Source organism: Lolium rigidum, chromosome 5 (genome assembly GCF_022539505.1).
Source record: "Lolium rigidum isolate FL_2022 chromosome 5, APGP_CSIRO_Lrig_0.1, whole genome shotgun sequence".
Taxonomy (NCBI): domain Eukaryota; kingdom Viridiplantae; phylum Streptophyta; class Magnoliopsida; order Poales; family Poaceae; genus Lolium; species Lolium rigidum.
This window is the reverse complement of record NC_061512.1, coordinates 23,319,028-23,341,677: the sequence shown is the minus strand read 5'-3', so window position 1 is coordinate 23,341,677 and position 22,650 is coordinate 23,319,028. Positions and strand designations below refer to the sequence as shown.

At 45.9% G+C, this 22,650-nt stretch overlaps 1 protein-coding gene and 1 pseudogene across 1 annotated transcript; one reads left to right on the top strand and one right to left on the bottom strand.

Moving 5' to 3' along the window:
• Nucleotides 1–14,328: 14,328 nt before the first annotated feature.
• On the top strand, nt 14,329–15,982 carry LOC124655723 (annotated as a pseudogene).
• Nucleotides 15,983–19,344: 3,362 nt separating this feature from the next.
• LOC124657738 (trifunctional UDP-glucose 4,6-dehydratase/UDP-4-keto-6-deoxy-D-glucose 3,5-epimerase/UDP-4-keto-L-rhamnose-reductase RHM1-like) lies at nt 19,345–21,460 on the bottom strand. Its single transcript, XM_047196254.1, has 2 exons — nt 19,886–21,460; nt 19,345–19,797 (listed from the first exon to the last, which is right to left on the bottom strand). Exons 1-2 carry the CDS (start codon nt 21,458–21,460, stop codon nt 19,345–19,347), a joined length of 2,028 nt encoding a protein of 675 aa, XP_047052210.1.
• Between the last annotated feature and the right edge of the window lie 1,190 nt (nt 21,461–22,650).

The window sequence follows — 22,650 nt, the reverse complement described above, 5'->3', positions numbered from 1 at the left end:
TCTTGTCCTTGATCCTGTATGCTCTTCCTTCGATTACTTCTGTGACGATGTAAGGGCCCAGCCATGGCGACTCGAGTTTTTCAGTACTCTGCTGATTGAGCCGTAGGACTAAATCTCCAACCTAAAAGGATCTTGGCCGCAGTCATCGACTGTGGTAATTTTTCAGGTCTTGCTGGTACTTGGTGACCCGTGATAGTACTTCGTCTCGAGCTTCATCGAGTGCATCTACATCATCCTCTAATGCTCTTCTTGAAGGTGAAGGGGAAGGTGAAGGGGAAGGTGAAGAAGAGGCACGTGATGATCCCGTTGATGATCTTGGTCGGACCATTGCTGATGCACGGAGAAGCTGCGAAACTGAAAAGGAGAGGGAGAATTTGGATCGCATGTTAGAGGATCACAAAAAGTCGTTGTACCCCGGATGAGATAATGGTCTGAAAAAGCTGGGCTGCACACTCTGGATTTGCTGAAATGGAAGGCACAGGAAGGTGTAGTCGACTCGGGATTTGAAAACTTGCTGAAAATATTGAAGAATATGTTTCCAAAGAATAACGAGTTGCCCGCCGGTACGTACGAAGCAAAGAAGGTTGTCTCGCCCTCTAGGTTTAGAGGTTACGAAGATACATGCATGCATCAACGACCGCATCCTCTACCGCGGTGAATACGAAAATTTGAATGAATGCCCGGTATGCACTTGCATTGCGTTATAAGATCGAGGCGATGACCTTGGTGACGATGTTGAGGGCCGGAAACCCGGGAAGAGGGTTCCCGCCAAGGTGATGTGGTATGCTCCTATAATACCACGGTTGAAACGTCTGTTCGGGAACAAAGAGCATGCCAAGTTGTTGCGATGGCACAAAGAGGACCGTAAGTCGGACGGGGAGTTGAGACACCCCGCAGATGGAACGCAATGGAGAAAGATCGACGAGAGAGTTCAAAGATTTTGCAGCTGACGCAAGGAACATAAGATTTGGTCTAAGTACGGATGGCATGAATCCTTTTGGCGAGCGAGCTCCAGCCATAGTACACGGCCCGTGACTCTATGCATCTACAACCTTCCTCCTTGGTTGTGCATGAAGCGGAAGTTCATTATGATGCCGGTGCTCATCCAAGGTCCGAAGCAACCCGGCAACGACATCGATGTGTACCTAAGGCCATTAGTTGATGAACTTTTACAGGCTGTGGGGCAGACCTGGTGTCCGTGTGTGGGATGAGCACAAAGAAGAGGAATTTGACCTACGAGCGTTGCTTTTCGTAACCATCAACGATTGGCCTGCTCTTAGTAACCTTTCGGGACTCGTCAAATAAGGGATACAATGCATGCACGCACTGCTTACATGAGGCTGAAAGTGTACATTTGCCAAATTGTAAGAAGAACATGTACCTTGGGCATCGTCGATTTCTTCCGAAAGGTCATCCGAGTAAGAAAGAAAGGCAAGCATTACAACGGCAAGGCAGATCACCGGCCGAAGCCTGCGGAACACTACCTGGTGCTGAGGTATTTGATATGGTCAAGGATTTGAAAGTCATCTTTGGAAAGGGTCTGGCGGACAATCGGTTCCGAAGGGAGCTGACGGGCACGTAGCCATGTGGAAGAAGAAATCTATATTACGGGAGCTAGAATATTGGAAAGTCCTAGAAGTCCGCTCTGCAATCGACGTGATGCACGTTACGAAGAATATTTGCGTGAACATCCTAAGCTTCTTGGGCGTGTATGGGAAGTCAAATGATACAAAGGAAGCACGGCAGGACCAAGCAAAGTTTGAAAGACCACGATGACCGGCATCCGGAACGGTTTCAAGGTCGTGCCAGCTACGCTCTGACCAAAGAAGAGAAGGTCATCTTTTTTGAATGCCTGAGCAGTATGAAGGCCCCGTCAGGATTCTCGTCCAATATAAAGGGAATAATAAACATGGCGGAGAAAAAGTTCCAAAACCTGAAGTCTCACGACTGCCACGTGATTATGACGCAATTGCTTCCGATTGCTTTGAGGGGCTCCTGCCGGAAAATGTTCGAGTAGCCATTGTGAAGCTATGTGCATTCCTCAATGCAATCTCTCGGAAGGTAATCAATCCAGAAGTTCTACCACGGTTACGAACGATGTGATCCAATGTCTTGTCGGTTTCGAGTTGGTGTTCCCGCCATCCTTCTTCAATATTATGACGCACCTCCTGGTTCACCTAGTCGATGAGATTTCCATTCTCGGTCCTGTATTTCTACACAATATGTTCCCCTTCGAGAGGTTCATGGGAATATTAAAGAAATATGTTCGTAACCGTGCTAGGCCGGAAGGAAGCATCGCCAAGGGCTATGGAAATGAGGAGGTAATTGAGTTTTGTGTTGACTTTGTTCCCGACCTTAAGCCGATTGGTCTTCCTCAATCGCGGCACGAGGGGAGACTAAGTGGAAAAGGCACGATCGGAAGGAAATCAACGATATGTATGGATGGCCATTCTCCGACCGAAGCACACCACACGGTTCGACCAATTCCAGCTTGGTGGCTCCGTACTTTGAGAAACACAAGAATATTTTACGCTCGGACAACCACGAGAAGCTCGAATCCTGGATTAGGAAGGCCCACATGGAGACTTTCGGCGGTTGGTTGAGAAAACATTTAATGAGTGACGAGCATGTTGTAGATCAGCTCGTACATGTTGGCCAAGACACCATCTTCGACTATAACGACTTTCCAAGGGTACGAGATAAATGGGAATACATTTTACACGATCGCCCAAGATAAAAAGAGCACCAACCAAAGCAGTGGTGTCCGCTTTGATGCAGCAACCGAGAATGGGCAAAAGGTCACATATTATGGTTACATAGAGGAGATATGGGAACTTGACTATGGACCCTCCTTTAGGGTCCCTTTGTTCCGGTGCAAATGGTTCAAGCTAACAGGAGGTGGGGTAAAGGTGGACCAGCAATACGGAATGACAATGGTGGATTTCAACAATCTTGGTTACCTTGACGAACCATTCGTCCTAGCGAAAGATGTCGCTCAGGTTTTCTATGTGAAGGACATGAGTAGCAAACCGAGGAAACGAAAAGATAAGAAAACGATCGGTACATCATGCGATGATCCAAAGCGCCACATTGTTCTTTCGGGGAAAAGAAACATCGTGGGAGTGGAGGACAAGACAGACATGTCGGAAGATTATAATATGTTTGCTGAAATTCCGCCCTTCAAAGTGAACACCGACCCAAGCATTAAGTTAAATGATGAGGATGCTCCATGGATACGGCACAATCGTAAGCAAGCGGGGACACAAGGGAAAAAATGATGTGTAATAATTTATTGTACCAAACTTTGTTGAATGAATCATGTGAATTATATTACCCGTGATGTGTTTAGTGTCCATTTTCGAATGATTCAATTGACTCGAGATAGCACCGATGATACATGAAATTTGGAGTGACTAAGTCATACTCCTGCATACATGAAATTTGGAGTGACTAAGTCATACTCCTGCATATAGGAAATTTGGAGTGACTAAGTCATACTCCCGCATACATGAAATTTGGAGTGATTTAGTCATACTCCTGCCTAGGCGTATAATATGCATACTCGTAGTCTTCATAGCCGCCGCCGTTGTACCGGTAGTCGTCGCCTTCTAAGTTGCCGGCGTCGTCGTCGCCTGCTTGTCGTCGGCGTCGTCGGGCGGCGCTCGTGGCTCGAAGCGAGGGTAGCGCGGGCGGGGGATATCGCCGACCGTGATGTAGTCCATGACGCTCGCAGAGTCCGGCCGTACCACCATAGCCGACGGCCGGCCTCGTGGAAGTTTCCGGGAGGCGGACCGTCCTCCTCATACACGGCGAGCGCCCTCTCACGCCGATTGATGAAGAAGGCGTCCCAAGTATGCTCGGTTATCGGGATGCCGGCGGGGATTCATCCGCTGCTCCGGCGTGAGGTCGAGGTAGTAGTGGTTCGTGATGGCCGCCGGCGCGCAGTACCCGAGGGACGGGAGGGACCGGCACGCCGCCGGCGCTTAGGCTCCCGAGACGGTAGGGACGCGGTAGCCGGAGGGCAAGGGTAGTTCGAGGCGCAAAGCTCCTCCACCTCGCTGGTAGGTTAGAGTGGGTGCGGTGGAAGCCATGAGAGAGTGATGAGAGATTGTAGAGATGTGATGTTGGCCAAGCCGGGCTACCTATATGTAGTGACAAATGGCGGGAAAAATGGGAGCGGGAAGACGAGGAGGCGGGAAGAAAGAGGCGGGGAGGGGAGAAAGTGGCGGGAAGAAATTGGCGGGAAAAAATTGGCGGGAAGAAAGAGGCCGGAAGAAATTGGCGGGAAACAATTGGCGGGAAGAAAGAGGCGGGAAGACGGGGAAGAAATGGCGGGAAGACGAGGAGGGAAGAGGGGGTCGGCGGAAAGAGGCGGGAAGAGGGGGCCAACGAACTTTTGAATTGAATTAGTTGTATTTTTATGAATTTTTTGATATATTATATGTATTTTAAACATTTTGAATTGAATTAGTTTTATTTTTCTTAATTTTTTGATATATTATTTGTATTTTTAACATATTGAAATGAATTAGTTTTATTTGAATTAGTTTTATTTTTCTGAATTTTTTGATATATTATTTCTATTTTTAAGATTTTGAATTGAATTAGTTTTATTTTTCTGAATTTTTTGATATATTATTTCTATTTTTAAGATTTTGAATTGAATTAGTTTTATTTTTCTGAATTTTTGATATATTATTTGTATTTTTAAGATTTTGAATTGAATTAGTTTTATTTTTCTGAATTTTTTGATATATTATTTGTATTTTTAAGATTTTGAATTGAATTAGTTTTTTTTTCCGAATGTTTTGATATATTATTTGTATTTTTAAGATTTTGAATTGAATTAGTTTTTTTTCTGATTTAGAAATGAATTCGAAAAAGGCCTTTAGTCGCGGTTGGCCAGGCCAACCGCGACCAAAGGGTCTTTTCCGCGGGAAGCCAAAAACCGCCCAAAAATGAGCTTTGGTCGCGGTTGGGGACCCCAACCGCGACCAAAGGCCCACGCCTATAAATACGCGCGGGCGGCGCGCACTGATCTCTTCTTCCTCTCCTCGTCTTCGCCGATCGATCTGCCGCGCCTCTTCATCGTCTCCGCCGAACTGCCTCCGCCGCGTGCAAGTCCTCGCCGACCGCCGCCCTCGTCGCCGTACGTCGTCGTCCCCTGCACACGCCGCCGCCGAACACCCCCGGCCCCTGCACACGCGCGCGCGCCGCGCGCGAGATCGAACCCGGGGCCGCCACGCACACGCCGCCGCCGCGCGCCGCGCGCGCGCCGCCGCCGAACACCCCGGCCCCTGCACACGCGCGCGCGCCGCCGATCGAACCCGGGGCCGCCCGCACACGCCGCCGCCGCCGCGCCGCGCGCCGCGCCGCCGCTGCGACAGTCGCCGCCGCCGCAGTACGCGCCCTCGCAGCGACCGCCCTCGCCCGCCCGGCCTCAACGGCGCCGCCTCGCCCGCCCACGCGCGCGCGGCCGGCCGGTGCCGGCGAGATCGACGAAGGGGCCGTGGCCGGCGCCGGCCCCTTTTTTTGTTTTTTTTGTTTTTATTAATTATCTCACATTTTGTTAATTAAAATTGTACACTAAAATTTGACTTAAAAAAAGATTGTGTAAAGAAAAGTAAAATTTGACTTAAAAAAACTAAAATTTGACTTAAAAAAGATTGTGTAAAAACTAAAAGATCTTTCGGTCACTTCGTCCCGTGCCTCCGCCCCGTATGGTCCCACCTACGTCACCGTCTTCCCCTCCATCTTTTTTTTCTGGCCCGGCAATCTCATCCCCAAATCGAGCCGCCGCCAACCCGGCGGTGCGTCGAGCCATAGCGCGCCACTCCGCCTCTCCTGCATCCCGAACCCACCTACACGCGATTCAAAATTTTAACTTAAGAAAAATTTAACTTAACAAAATTTAGACTTAATGATCAAAATTTTAACTTAACAAAATTTTATTTGGGATCGAGAGGGGGCGGCGAGGGTTATGTGTCCTCGGCACCGCCACCGCCCTCTCGGTCACCGCCACACCGGTCTCTCGGTCACGCGGTCACTGCGTCCCCCTTTCGCCACCGCCACCGGTCTCTCGGTCACGCGGTCCACTGCGTCCCCCTTTCGCCACCACCACTTGTTCTCTCGGTCACGCGATCACTGCGTCCCCCTCTCGCCTCCCTCGTCGCTCTCTCTCTTTATATGTAGAAGAGATATGATAATGCTGGCATATACACAATTAATTTGTTTTGACTACATGTTTTCGGGATCGACATATGGCGGACGATAGAGCTGACCCGATTACGGACAACTATGATCCGGAAGCTGAAGGCCATATGTTCGGCATCATAAAAGGCGATATTCTATATGTGCCGACCGGAGAAGAAGAAGATGATATCTCTTCTTATCTGAACCTTGAGGGTGAAGATGAAGGGCGCCGTCAGCAAGCAGATGATGCCGAAGAAACGTCGATAAACGACGATCTTCAATTGGAAGTAGCAACCACCTCCGGCGCCGAGGTATATATATATACATATTGAGCGTCTGGTGATACAAACTAAATGATTTGAATAAATGTGTGTGTACTAACGCGCGCGACTCTCTTTCTTATTTTAGCCCTCGGCCGGATCGTCGAAAAAATCGAGTACGTCGTCAAAGCGTGGCGCAACCAAGACGATGAAACCAAACGAAACATGCACCATCGATGTTGTCGATGAACAAACCGGCAGGCCGCTGGAGCCCAGCAAGAACGCCACCAAGTTTGTCAGCCAATGCGGAGCCGTTGTTAGAGACAACGTCTCGATCACCGTCCAGGAGTGGAATGAGCCAAATAAGGCACGTCTTGGTTTCACTTTTGTCGATAAGAGAACAAAAAAGATTGCTTCAAGAAGCTTATGGAACATTTCGTTCTACCTCCGGAATACCGCGGATACGATGAGGCGGGTAACAAGATTCAGGAAAACAAGGAGAGGTGCAAGCTAGTCAAACAGTTCGCTCTTTCTAGGATGGCCAACGCATTCCGGAAATACAAGCAAAATCTAGCCCATGACTTTGTCAAGCTGGGCATAACTCCGGATTTCACGAGGACAATATGAGAAACCGCAACATGATTGGCCAGAATTTGTGAAGCAAAAGAAATCGGAGCAGTTCCTTGAAATATCGAAAAAAATAAGGAGAATGCGGCCAAGAAGGAGTACAATCATATTATGGGGCCGAGGAGGGTATCGCTTTTGGCAGCCTAAGTGGGAGAAGATGGAGAACGAGCTGAGGGCGCGAGGAATCCGTCCGGGTACGGAGGGATGGGACCCAAGGGCCAAAAGCTGGTGGTACGGGCATGGGGGATCGGCGAACCCGGAGACGAGGGAGTGTGTTTATCGGGGCAAAATAATTACACCCACCCAAAAGCTTATTGAGGCAATGAGGGAAGCTCAAGAGGGGAGGATCAAGTTCAACGGAGAGAACGACGCCCGACAAAAGCCCTCGGGAATCCCGAACACGGAGGACGTATACGAGGCATGGGGCCCATTCCGTGGAAAGTAGGGTTCCCCGAACGATGACCCGTACGGTTACGAAGCCGTAAGAGAAAGATGGATCGGGATGCGGATGTTGTGGCGAAGTTGGTAACGGAAATGGATGTGATGAAGAAAACCGTGAGTGTACTAGTCGCCGAAAGAGATGCGGCTCGGGCGCAGCATGAAGATCATCCAATGGATCTCGGAAGCCGGCAGCGGAGAAGAAGCAGCGTGGCTTCCACGGAGGCCTCACCGGCTGGTGCACCGACGATCGAAATTACTGCACCGGAGCCTCGCGGTGGTCGAAATTACTGCACCGGAGCCTCCTCGCTACCCCGTGGACGATATAAAGGAGATGAAAGCATGTCATCCGTATTATCCTATCGGGAACATGTCCATGAAGGTAGCCATCGGCGGTGCTTTGCCACCTGGAGGACTCCACCACAACAACCCCATTCAAGATGGCTATGCTCGTGTCACGGTGGAGGAGATAGTCCAAGGGTTTGAGGACCCGGACATTGACATTGCTACACCTGAAGGGGTGAAAAGACTTGGAGATGTCAAGCGCCAGTTCATTCTATGGCAGAAGAAATTTATCAAGTTTCCAGGCGAGGCGCCAACAAGTCCACCCCTGTACGGTGGTGGTGGTGGCGGTGGCGGTGGCGGTGACGGTGGCGGTGGTGGTGGTGGTGGTGGTGCTTCACCTAATACACCTCATTCACGTCAGCCGACGCCGCCCCCCAGTCCTCGTCCGGCGGGTGATCAGACACCGGTACCGCCCCCAATCCACCTCCGGCGAAGAAGCGAAGCGAGTCCTGGGTTATTAACCCGGACCCTTATGTACCTAGAACCACAAAGATACCAGAGCCATCACTGAAGCCTCTCATCCCGAGGCCTTGGGAACTTAGTGTCGAGGAAAATGTAGCGGCCGTGGCTGCTCAGCATGAGAAATGGAAGGAGGAGTGCAAGAAGAAAAGAGAGGGCGAGCCCAAGCCAGTATATTCGACAAGCAAAAGCGAGTGGGCTAAGTCATTTTTGAACACACCGTCCCAAGCCGCGAAGAATCTGCTCGACGACTATTTACGTGAACTTCGTAGGCAAGCACTCGCGTTCAAGAACGAGGAACCAAGAGTTGGCGGAGAAGAAAGCCTTGGAGGACGAGGCCGAGACAAAATTAGAAAGGGGAAAGAAGTTGCCCAGCTCGGGGAACAAAGTAAACAATCGATCGCCCCGCTCATAGTGCAAGCCGCCGGTCCGGATGCCCCCGATATCATAGCAGCTGCGGCAGCACATGGATTGACCGTAACGAGTGCCGGAGAACAAGCGGCCGACTTAGGTATCACTCTTCGTGCACTCGTTAGGCCTTGATGAGGCGCCAATGAAGGACGTAGTATTTACATATGTGAAGAATGGCCCTCTCATCGAGCCTGCGCAGGAAGAGGATCTACCTCGACAAATGAAAGGTCTGCTAAATTGGTACAATGGTTACATAAAACATAAAAACGCCAAAGACTATATTTATGCGGAAGTTAGATATGAGCATCACTTCAAACATTACTATGTACAAATTCATCCGAGTGAATTGTTCCAGCTGTTCAATCTGCGCGACCTCGACAAATCTATCATCGGTTGCTACGTTACGTAAGTGATTTATTAATTTCTACCCCATCATCTCGTTCATTGCCTGCACTATATATATATATTGTCCTAACTATCTTGTTGTGTACGCTATTATGCAGAATGAAGAAGCGGGAAATGCGAATAAGGAACATCCATGATGTTGGGTTCATTGACCCACAAATCGTTAATTCATATGTGTTAGAACACCACCCCGCCGACGTGGAGGATGACTCGTGGCGGTTTATTAGAAAACAGCAACATAAAAGTGATATTCTATTTCCTTACCATTTTGGGTGAGTGTTTCTGTCTTGAGCACATTCTCTTTTGTTTACTCCATGCATGGTATGTGGCTAATCGATGAGTTATGCATGACTGTGCATGTATCGTGTCCGCGGGTTCCACCGGATTCTTATGGTAATTCAAGTTCGGACCTCCTCGGTTCTCGTCCACGACTCTCCGAATATGGATCCGGCGCTTTGGGGCGACATGAGAAAAATGATGCAAAAGTAATTATTTTCATTCATTTGCGCTCTATATCGATCGGCCTATTTCGTTCATCATTTCCTAATATCAAGTAACTAATTAATAACTCTCTTGTTTATTTAATTTTCTTTGCCTCGTAGGGTTTGGAGACGGTTCGTAGATACCAAGGTCGGTGAATTCAAAAAAGAGCTACATTTTAAAATGGCAGGTGCGGACGATCGGGGATATTCAGCCACCGGGGACCAATCTATGTGGATACTATGTTTGTGAGAGGATCCGGAGATATCGCAATGAGCGGGACCGAAGTGTGAGAACAACATCCCGAGGAATAACCTCCGGAAGACGCTTAGTCCGAAGCTCGCTTCCGACCACTTCAAGAGGAACTAGGCTGGATGGTTGGCGAGGGAAGTCATCGATCCTAGAGGAGAACACTATTACGATGACGTAGAACTTTATATGCACCAGAATTTGTAACTAACTTGTTCAAAATTGTATATGGTCATCCGATATTGAATATATATTGTATATGGTCATCCGATATTGAATATATATTGTATATTCCTCTTGAATTCTTTTTGGTTCTAATTTCAAATTTGTTTGAAATTGTACATTCATATGCATGTATGTAGTACCGTAGAATATGTGAAACTCCTTCAAAATTAAAACCCAAAAGAAATAAAATAATATAAATTAAAAAGAAACCAGATTTAGGGGAGGGGGGCTAAACCCTAAACCTCGCGGAGGCCTTTAGTCGCGGTTGGCCGGAAGAACCGCGACTAAAGGTCCTCCGCCCTGGCGCTCGCCTCGCGGCCCACGTGGACGGGCCTTTAGTCGCGGTTCGTAAGGAACCGCGACTAAAGAGGGGCCTTTAGTCGCGCTACTTTGGTCGCGGTTGCGCCACCGCGACTAATGGCAGTTGCCAACCGCGACCAAAGCCCCTTTTTCCACCAGTGGGTGTGTAACCGAAAAGAATATCAGTTAATATTTTATCAACTAGCAAAATGAAAATTCAAAAAGGAACAAGAAAACTAAAATATGTTTCTTATGAGTCATTGTGTTAGAAGATGTGCACACACACTTTTGTCTTTTTTTACCGCAAGCCTGTGGGGTCACTGGCTTGCGGTAAAAAAAGACAAAAGTGTGTGTGTACATGTGCATGTGCATGTACTTTACTCATGTAATTCGGAGCAAGCAAGAATTAACACAGTCTTTTTTCTTAGAGATGACAGTTACTATTGAATATTAATCGAGTGGTACACCTAGAAAAAGAAAGCCCATGGCGCAAGAAACAACAACAGCGGGCCCAAACAAGACACCCCACGTACTCCACAGCCCCTGAGCAGAAAAAAACAAAGAAACACAGATCTTCAAGCATTCCATCGTATGGTTCTGAACGTGACTGAGATTTATTAAAATCTATTAGCGTTGGGATTAGTTAGCTGTAGCAGAAGCATACTAGGCACTTGTGAAAATTTGGGTGAAAAAAGGGACAAAAGTAGGCACGGATGCCCTGCTCAGTGACAAGCAGACATATTCAAGTTGTAGTCCATGATATGTACAAAAATGTCTCCTTTTTAGGTACACACCTTGAACCTCCAAATGATGTCCTAAGTGAGTGACCTAAATATAATAATAAACCACGTGGGTTATCTGTTATGTGTTGCGATCTATGGTCCAAATTACCGGTTACCTTTTACTTCCGGCATGAACTTTTCGTGATTCTGTTCATGATTTTCATTTAAACACAAGCCATAGCAGCTTCTTATTTGTGTGATTTTTTAGCTAGTTCCGCTTCCCTCATACTAAGATTGCCCCCCCTATACTTTATTTCTGGCTCCATCCCTGACTGGCTTGCCGTAAAAAAGACAAAAGTGTGTGTGTGCATGTGCTTCACTCATGCAATTCGGAGCAAGCAAGAATTAACACAGTGTTTTTTCTTAGACTGAATATTAATCGAGTGGTACACCTAGAAAAAGAAAGCCCATGGCGCAAAATATAGCCAACACGGACAGAAACACAAGAAACAACCACAGCGGGCCCAAACAACACACCCCACGTACTCCACAGCCCCTGACCCTGACGTGAGCAGAAAAAAAACCAAAGAAACACAGATCTTGAAGCATTCCATCGTATGGTTCTGAACGTGACCGAGATTTATTAAAATCTATTAGTGGTGGGATTAGTTAGCTGTAGCAGAAGCATACTAGGCACTTGTGAAATTTGGGTGAAAAAAGGGACAAAAGTAGGCACGGATGCCCTGCTCAGTGACAAGCAGACATATTCAAGTTGTAGTCTCTGATATGTACAAAAATGTCTCCTTTTTAGGTACACACCTTGAACCTCCAAATGATGGATTTTTTTTCCTAAGTCAGTGACCTAATTTAATAAACCACGAGGATTATCCATTATGTGTTGCGATCTATGGTCCAAATTACCGGTTACCTTTTACTTCCGGCATGAACTTTTCGTGATTCTGCTCATTATTCCTTTGTTTAAGGTTTTATTCCTTCTAAAGGAGCGTAGATATCTTCTTATACACACTTTAGAGATAACTATCTATACTCGTTTATTGTTCAACAACGTGTATATTAGACGTGTGCGTTTCTGGTTGGAGTATCACCAATGTAATTGTGATATGTTGAGATCTCCACGATACATTTCCATGTATAGTTGACTTGAGGATCAAGGAAAATATCTAACCTTATCAATATTGTAATCTCTACTGATATAAACATGCACGCCTCCCTGCCGAGATGAATATGGTTAACCCTAATTGGCATATGGTACCACAACCATTTTCTTTGTAAACACATCGACAACTCTCCTCCATCCAAGTCATCCTAATTTGATGCGCCGACCGAGAATCTTATCGGTGAGGCGGTGCATGAGGACCTCATCTCACGAGGGAAAACTATCTCGTGTGGAAGGTGGCTGTCCTTCTTGCGGTTCTTGGAGCTTGTATCTACAAGTTGGATGTGTCTTCCCCTTCAAAACCAATTACATGTGTCCTATAAGGTGTTCAACATTATACTACTCAAATATGTAACTTGTGGCATAATTAACCACGTGCAATCCTTACAAACATCAGCAAGATTCACCTAGCATTGATGTGGATAGCATATTGTATAATGGGTTTCACATTGGTCCACAACTAGCCTCCCAATGACACCAACAACATTATGAGTGGGCTACATCAGCGTGGATGGAAAAACAATTACTTTTGCGTATTTTGCATTCGGAATCCAGGAACACCTGGGCACCTTCTTGTGAAATGCCACTGGTCAAGAGAGGTTTGGTCGGAAGTTGCAAGTTGCAACAAATTGCTGGCCTTGATGCCCTCTTCTTGGACCGACGTTTCAACCAGTGGCGGAGCCACGGCCCGACATGCTCGGGCAGCTGCCCGAGCTAAGCTGGTGCATTCCCTTGTAATATTAGCATGCACTGATGATTAAAGTAGAAACCTTGTTGGCTAACGCTACTTAATGAAAATGCATGAAGACTTTGCGCAGGCTCCAAGTTTGAGCTAGCTCCGCCACTGGTTTCAACGGTGGCAGATTTAATATCTTTTTCAAATATCCACATACCGGCTGATAAAAGAAAGGGCACACAATCCCTCCTATTGCTAACTGGATGGGAGATTTAGCACAAGCGAAATAGACGTTTTTTTTAGCAGTGAATGCACTTATTATTCCCACTCGAGATGAAGTGGCCATATGAAGCATGGCAGGAGCAACCATCCCTTTTGACCTAGCTTGCCTTTTTTTTTTTGTAACAACCCTTGATTTTCCTTCTTTCTCTTGGACGACTTGGGTTTTGTTCATGTTTTCTCGTCCTTTTTGTTGTATGTAGTATATTGTTCGAGCATACCTTAACCTTCTATCTAATCAAATAATTTAGTAGTTCTCGTGCTGATAAAAAAAATTGTGAGTGGGCTGCTTCACGTATCTTCCGAGTTGCAGCCCATAAACCGTGTGTCTATGTCCGTGTTTGTGCTACGCTGAACTCCTCAAGGTTCTGGTGACAGCGAGCGCGTGCTTCAGACCGGAGTGTCCGCTGAGACGCCGACCACCGTCGCCGCCTATCCAATCCGGTTTCTGCTCGGCCACCTCCGACGAGATCGACCACCCGCGACGGACTATTAAATCTCCCCTTCGCCGTCACTGGAGACTTCGCCACCGCCGCCACTCCAGAGTCCAGACCATAATCCCCTCCACCGTCATTCCGGTCTCCCGCTCCGCCCCTCCCGCGGTTCCTTGGTTCTCCATTCCCCTAACCCTAGCAGGGAGGCGTGGGAATCCCGGCGCTAACGGGACACCCGTCCTGCCCGTCGCCGGCGGCGTGCAGCAGCAGGCGTTCCAAGCCTTCAATGGCGGCCAGGGCGTTCGTGCCCATGTGTTATATTGTGATCCAAATTCCAAGAAGAGGCTAACTTCTGACGAGCGGAGCGAGGCCCGTCGCCGGTAGGCTTGGGCCGAGAAGAGGCTAACTTCTGACGAGCGGATCGTTGCCACCGTCTATATATATTCCCTGTAAGCCGCCGCTAGGGTTTCGTCGCATCATTGTACACCCACGGCGTTTGTAAACACCACCGAAATAGTGAAGTTTTTGCTGGCTGGCGCCCGTGGTTTTTCCCTTGTGTGTTGCAAGGATTTTCCACGTTAAAATCTCGTGTCCCCCACAGTGTTTTACTTTTCGTTTATCGTTTATTGTGCATCTCGATTATAACACCATGGACCTGCGGTGCCTTAGGACGCTCGATCCCCGCCCGACGACCTGGACCCGCTGGGCCGCACCAACCACACCCCTCCTCAAGAAGCCGTCCAAGTGCGCCAGCAAGAAGGCCTTTGTGATGCGGGTTGAGGAGGAAGACGACCCGGAAGACGACCCGGAAGACGATCAAGATGATAACAGGGATGCATGGGGACACCCGGGCCATCGTGACCACCGAAGCGAGGTTCTCCTGTAATGATCTTTAACTGAGTTCTGAAGAATCAGGGGATGAATTGGATTCCAGCACTACACCATACCACTTGCTGGAGAGAAGGAGCCCAGATGAGAAGAGCGTTCTACTTGCGCTGGAACGAGTGCACCGTCTCAAGATTCAGGAGGAAGTCAGAAGCAAGCTATCTTCATTGGACATCCAAAGTGAGATGCAGAGAACGATTTCTGTATCTGCTCGAATTGAGAAATACGCAGAATCACGAAAGGAGTTAGATAGAAGGCTAGATGTCCAGTTTGGGAGGAAAATTGCGCAAGTACTCGATGAACACCTCTCTATGGTCCAAAGTGATCATGAACAGAGATCCCAGATTGTGGAACGTGGGATAAGAGATGATGCTGCAGTTGTTGAAGAAGCTAAAAGAAGGGACCAATCTATGAAGGAAGAAGAATTAAAGCAAGAAAGGATCGGGCAAGAAGCAGAGGCCAGGCAGAAGGCAGCAGCTGCAAAATTAGCAACTCAAGCAGAGAAAGCAGAATATGAGGCTGCTAAAAACGAAGCTGTAGAAAATGAAGCTGCTAAATCGAGGGAGAAGCAGTTTCCGCATCCAGCCAAATTTCCCAGAATGCAACAATGGTAGACAGTATTTTGATCAGATCAGAATTACTACCAGGATCAAAGTTTATGCTGATAGTTCTGCATTACAAGGGGAATCGCGGAGGCGTGCGTTACATGACCAAGTGCCGCCAAACGTTTACCTCAGCAAGGAGTACAGCCGATATGATCGACAGATCGGAAAGTCTATTGGTAAACTTATGCCAACTACTGACAGCGTCAAAGCCAGGGCCAGTGAGCTTATTGCAGCTTTAGATGGACAAGATTGTCCTCATCCGATCGCTTGTCCCATATTTGGGGACAAGATGGTTTCGATGGCCAGTCAAGAGTCGAAATCCAAAGGACAAAACCTTTGAAAAGTTGGCCTTCTCTTGTGGACATGTCATGCTAGTCACTGTCTCACTGATCAGGTACCGGATGCAATGGATTACCTTCTGGCCGAGTTCCACAAAGTCTGCATGTACACCGTTCCAAAGCATCTGCACGCTTTAAGTGAACAAGCACGGAACACAGATTACTTCAGGCTTATTTTGGCTACCAGGAGGAAGATGGAAAACTTGAGAGCACCCAGGTAAATGTTGTTGCATACGTCAAGCTGTACGCAGCCATGATTCAGACAGACATCAAGGGTGTGCGGCATGCACATGGCTTAGCTGAGGGATGGAAATGGCTTGCGATGTTCCTCAATACTCTTCCAGCCACCACGGGCACTGCTTTTGCCATCCATGCTTTCCTCAAGATGGCTGGGTTTGCACTTCACAGGAGATATGGACCGCAGTTCATGAAAATTCTAGATGTGATCTCGCGGGGGGGGGGGGGGGGAGTATAAGCACAAAAAATTGGTCTCACAACACAGTAAAATTTAATAGGTCTACATAATAAAAAATATGTGTTTTTCCTGAAATATAAATGAAGTTACATATCTATCAATTTAAACTCGGCTTTACGAGCACAAAGATCAAAAGTCTCAATAATTTTTTCAACACTAAACTTTTCTGCTATTTCCCTCTCTATGTAGACTATGAGATAATGGCGAAGAAAATCATCTCCCAACTTAGTGCGAAGACGTGTCTTGACTAGTTTCATAACAGAAAAGGCTCGCTCTGCTGTTGCAGTTGACACCGGAAGAGTGATCACTAACCGTAATAACCTCTCAACCATTGGATAATCAGATGATTTGCCAGTCTTAATTATTCCTTTTGTCAATTCAGCAAATGATTTGCAATTTTTGATCTTTGGATGGTTGCATGTATCAAGCTGGAAATGTGGAAGCTCACACTCCAACCTATCCCTCTCTTGACTAGAAAATCAGCAGGATAGAATTTTTCTACTAGTCTGCATATCTTGGACTTGTCAAAATTATCATATCTAGGATTCAAAGATGTACAGAGATCTAGAAGCTCAGTTACTTGAGAACTAAATCGATGATTCAACTCTGTCAGTTGTTGATCTGTTGCAGCATTAAACACATCTACTTTGTAGTGATGGAATACTGTGGTGTTATCATGCTTATTTCGAGATTTCTTCACATCAACATACCTAAAGTTGCAACAAATATTAAAGAAATGTAAATCAGTTTCACTATTTAGACACTAATGAGTACGTTTATAAATGGGTAAGTGACTATTGGAAAAGATACTTACTTTTGATTCATATCCGGTATATTAATCTCATGCTTCAAACAAAAGGCGCCCACCTCTTCTATAAGACTATCCCATCCACCTTCTCTCAATTCAGCCATCTGCTCTTTCTTAGACTCATCTCGAGAGTCATCAACTGTTATAAACGCGACAAGCAAATAACGAAGAACGAAACAAGAATACACGCAGGGGACACAAGATTTAACGTGGAAAACCCCTTCCAACACAGAAGGGAAAAAACCACGGGCGCCAACCAACAAAACTTCACTATATCGGGGAGTGTTTACAAACGCCGTGGGTTATCTTATAATCTGATAAACCCTAGGCGACGGCTTACAAGATGTATATATAGGCGGTGCCAACGATCCGTACCGTACTGCGGCTGCCGCCCCCCTCACCCCCCTTCACAGGCGTCCCTGCAAGGCACGACGTATGGGCTAACTTCAGACTCCGCTATGCTTCGGTCCAAGCCTACCCGGCGACGGGCCTTGCTCCGCTCGTCAGAAGTTAGCCTCCCTTTAATATATGAATTTGGATCACAATATAACATCAACCATGATAGTAAACTTGCTATCAGCAATCTCTTCTGAAATGTGATTTTGCACTTTCCGGGCAAATATACCAGCAATTTCCTTCTGAATAGTTGGTGATGTGTACTTAGCATTTCTTGGAGCATTTTTAATAACTTCCCCCACCTCCTTATTATAAGAACCCACAAGCTTCAAAATTTCCTTGAAATTTTCTTGGTTTGTGGAATCTTCAGATTCATCATTCCCTCTAAAGGGACATGCTTGGCGCATTAACAACCTGATGCAATATGAAAATTTGTTAGATATCATGCAACAAAGAAATTCTAATAACTTGAAAATGAACAATTCTTACTTACATAATAACATCAATGGAAGCCGTAAGCCTTAGTCTTGCATCAGCAACCCGTTTCTTGCATTGCTTTTTAATCACCTTGTATGTGTCTGAACCACACTTACCAATTGACTTTTTTGGAAAGAGAAAACAAGGCAAGCAATAGGCACAATTTTTATAAGGTGAATATTCCAACCAGGAAAAATTTGTTAACCAAGCACTCTGAAATCGGCGACGGCTAGAACCGGTTCCAGTAAAATCATACTCATCCAATTTTGGTTGATAGGGACCCTCAGTTATATAAAAACGCCTAGCATCATCTTGCTTATCTGAAGGGAGTTCACAGATTGAAAGACGTCTACCTGGGTCTCGTTCATATTTTGTGGTTATAATTGGTCGCTTGTTCTGACTCAGTGAACTAAACGTATGTCAGCTAGCGATCTGGCTACCGATTTCCAACGTACGAGCGAGTTGTTGGGGGGGGGGGGGGGGGGACGCCCCCTTCCCTACAAACTACAAAGGTATCTGGAAGGGCAGTATCTTGCCCAGCAGCTTCTGTCTAAAGGTTTCATGTGAAGATCAGCACCGGCACGGCACGGAGCTACCAGCTATGCTGTATGGACGCCGGCCAGTTCATTAGACACCCGCAGCTGCCAGCTTGTGCTCCATGGCTTCCGAAAGGCATTCAATATCAAGTTGCACGGTTATGACTATGGAGAGAAGGCTAAAACCGTCTTGAAGATGAAAACTACTGTAATAGACTTCATGTATCTTCTTGAAGATTATTTTAGACATACTTCATGCATGTCTTGAAGATTATTCAAGACAGACTTCATGTCATCCCTCTTTTCGCTCACGGGTTCCTTATATTTTCATGTGGCGAGTGTCTTCCCTTATATTTGCGTGTGGCTCGTGTGTTGTTGAACCTAAATGAGGATAAGTGGAGGTCATGTTTGCACTGTATGTCTGTATCGTGAGGGGAAGTTTTTTTTTATCAGTTCTGAAGTCACAAGGTTATTTTTCTGAATGTAAAAAAACCTAGCATATCTTCCAGTCCTATTCAAGAACTTATAGGTGGTTCTTTGAGTGGCGCTAATGGTGGTTTTGGAAGTGGTTTCAGAAGTTGTTGTGCTAGATTATTTGGCTTGGAGGCAGTTCTTTTAGTCCCACCATGACATGTGTTTTACTGTGTACCATAAACTAATCTGAGGCAGGGCAAAGATTTCAGCGCATGATGCTAAATAAAATGTCACGATGACAGTCGATAGGAGCTCATGGCTGATCAGGGTGCACCGCCTTGGCTTTCTGAATTTACATATTTTTGGAAATTCTAGTGGTGTCTGAACCAAAAAAATCTACTCTCATGTAGTAATTTATTACTTTGCCGACACAAACTTCAAATACGAAAAAAACACAATAAATAAACAGAATGCACATGCAAGCCATACACGAATAGCACCTAATAATCATAACTCAACTTTAAATATTTATTCCTGTTGATAAATCATAGCTACCACGACGTAGTACATATGATGATACTCAAATTGAAAATATTAGGTGTAACAAAAAATAGTACAAAGTACGCTTGCTACCACAACAGACTTGGCCATCACTGCCACCCGAAATACATTAGCTTATTATTGTCGTCATTAATAGACAACCAAAGTAACTTCCACCTGTGGTTTGATCATCAGTCAGTAGCAACCTTCTTGTTCGGCTCAAAGACATACTTAATCAAAGCATCCTTAATGGATAGTAGCTCAGGGAACTCAGACTTCAGCTTCGATGCATCCATTTCATTGTTGCTTCTTTGTGCAACTATAACCTTGGCCTGCTCTTCAAGTGTGAAATTGCTCCACTTGAAGTTTGGATTGATGTACTTCCTGTACATCTCCAGAATCTCGTTGTGACTGACAACCCCAGGGTTGGTGAAGTTCCATATGCCCCTACAATCTCTCTTAGCCATCTCAACAGAGATAGGCAAGAGTTCATCTAAAATGGTCATACTATTGGGAATGTTCACCACCTTCTCGTAGCGAGCTATCTTTGTGATGAAGTTACGAGGATTGCTTAGATCCGATGATATGGGCATTCTGACTCTAAGAGTACAGACATTTTCATAGTCCTTCAATAACTCCTCCACCTGCATTTTGTTTCAAAGCATATGCGTTAGTTTGCAGGAGAAGTAAAAGGGGAAATGATAATGTCATAAAGTAAAGACCTGAACTTACAATGGCCTTAGTTTTAGAATAGAAGGAACCTATGAAGTTGGGTGTGTCTTCCTCTTTAAAACCAATTCCAGATCCTTCAGGGTGACCAGCATTATACTCAAATATGCAACCTGTGGCATAATTGATCATGAGCAAGCCCTTCTCACGACAGACATCAGCAAGATTCAAGGTGCCTACAACATTGGTACGGATAGTATCTTGTTTATGGGTCTCACACCAGTCCACATTTGGTCTTCCAGTGACACCAGCAGCATTGAAAACATGAGTGGGCTTCACTTTTGTTATGTCCTCCAAAAGTTGAGAACGCTCCTGCAGGCGTCCCTTCCCATATTCATATGGTATTCCTTGCTTATCACATATCTTCCCTAGTAGACCACCAATCCATCCAGTCTTACCATATATCAAGAACTTGTAGTTGGTATTTTGAGTGCCACTGCTGGTGCTCTTGGAAGTGGTTGTAGGAGTTATTGTGCTAGGTTCCTTAGCTTCGCTCGGTGAGGAAGCAAGAGATTTTATTTCCTCAATCCAGTTATTCCCTTCAATTCCAGGCGTCATCGGCATATTTGGATGAGGGAGCAATGCACCGGCAACATCCCCCCAGTAATCAGGATTGTTGGTGTACCATTCAACTGTTTTCTTCAAACCCTCTTCCCATGATGTGCTCTCTGACCATCCCAACTTCTTCAATTTCTGATTATCCAGAAAGTACCTCTGATCATTGAAGGGCCTATTCTCAACAAACCTGATGAATTTTTTGGTGTCCAAGCTAAAAAGCTTGCATATTTCACTGGCCACATCAATCACCCTCCTCTCCTTCAAAGTACCAATGTTATACACTTGCCCAACCTCTCCTTTATGAAGAACTGCCTCAAAAGCTTCAGCAACATCCTCACAATAAAGATAGCTCCTGACATTAGAGCCATCACCATGAATTGGAAGGGACAAACCTCTCATGGCCAAAAGAATAAATTTGGGGATGAGCTTCTCAGGAAACTGATTTAGCCCATACACATTGTTGCCTCGAGTTGTAATCACAGGAAGACCATAAGACTTTCCATAAGCCATCACAAGCATTTCAGCACCAGCTTTTGTAGCTGCATATGGATTTGTGGGAAGCAACTGTGAGGCCTCATGGTTACCAACCAGAGCATCCTCATCAGTTTCTCCGTACACCTCATCAGTACTCACATGAATAAATCTTTTGATCTGGCCAGTAACCTTGCATGCCTCAAGGAGAACGTGGGTACCATATATGTTGTTCTTTGTGAACTCAAAGGAATTGCCAAATGAATTATCCACGTGAGTCTGAGCGGCAAAGTGCATGATGGTGTCAATTGACTCACTGATGAGAAGGAAGTTCACCAGATCAGCACTTGCAATGTCGCCTTTGACAAACTTGAAATTTGGCGATGATCGGGAAGGGCTGAGGTTTTTCAGGTTGGAGCAGTAGTCAATCTTGTCGAGGACAACAATCTTATAGTGAGGGTAGCTCCTAACCAGACGGTTCGCCACATGGGACGCAATGAAACCCGCAGCACCAGTTATGAGGATGTTCTTGGGCTCATAAGTCACCATGTTCGCCTGCAAATATCCAACATGATATGTGTCAAGAATGATGTCAGTAGGAGTGATTATTCTCACAAACATGCCTTCAAAGTTATTGGTAAAACAAGAAAGCGTATCTATTTCCTCCATCAAGTAAAATTACATGAAACATTATAGAACAACCAGGTAGTGAGAAGAACATAGAACCGATGAGAAATGATTCGGACACCCGGGGCTCGTATTCTCTTTTATGTTCCATTTGCCAAAAAGTATATATTCCCCGATTACATTGTGTCACCCTGTCACCTATTCACCACACTTTTCATCCTTTCCTCTCAGTTCCCGCAACCTCTCCTCTCCTCAATATCGGATAAGTATTAACAAATTACAAGTTTTAGGGTGATTGACATTTTTAATAACCGCTCATCTGCCCCGATCTAACGGTGACAATTAGACAGAACCAAACTGACGGAACCAAAATTGGGGGACCGGAACCCAATTCGGTGGGACCAGAACCACACATATATTTTGCAAATATTATACCTTTTAAGTGACCAAATCATCTAATGATACTACACAAATCTTAAAGCAACAAAAAATTCTAGCAGCAGCAAGCGATCAGAGTATCAAACAGTAGGATCATATATATGTTCTTTCCCTCCGTTCGGCGAGACTTATTTGAGGGCCGGCGGATATGCATCGGCTGATTCTCCATTGATCAATCAGAATCAGGACGGTAGTCTACCAGATAGAGAAGTAGGCGTTGATTTTCAGAATAGATCCTTGGTCTCGGTGGCGAGGCTGTCTGCGCCCGTAGCCGCCAATTTCCCCTCGTCCGGCTCCAATCACTCTCTTCCTTGTTATAGGACATAGCTGCCTGAGCTCCTCACGTGGACAAGCGCTCGAAATCGCGACTGCATCATGTACGAATCAGCGGCGCAGATCGGGGACACTTAGAATCGCTGCTGCGGCTAATACGAATCGCTTGCCGGTTTCACGACGCACTGAAGAATTGCCAAAAGAGGACATGTTTCCGGACGATACAGGAACGAATTTAACGATGGGGGAAAAGAAACAACAAAGAAGGAACATCGAATAGATAGATATAGATTATGATTTGATAAGTTGACCTTCAAAACATCCGTTTAGAATTATTAAAGTATTATAAAAGTTATACACCGATTTAATCAACGGCTACGAAAAATTACATTAGACGGAAC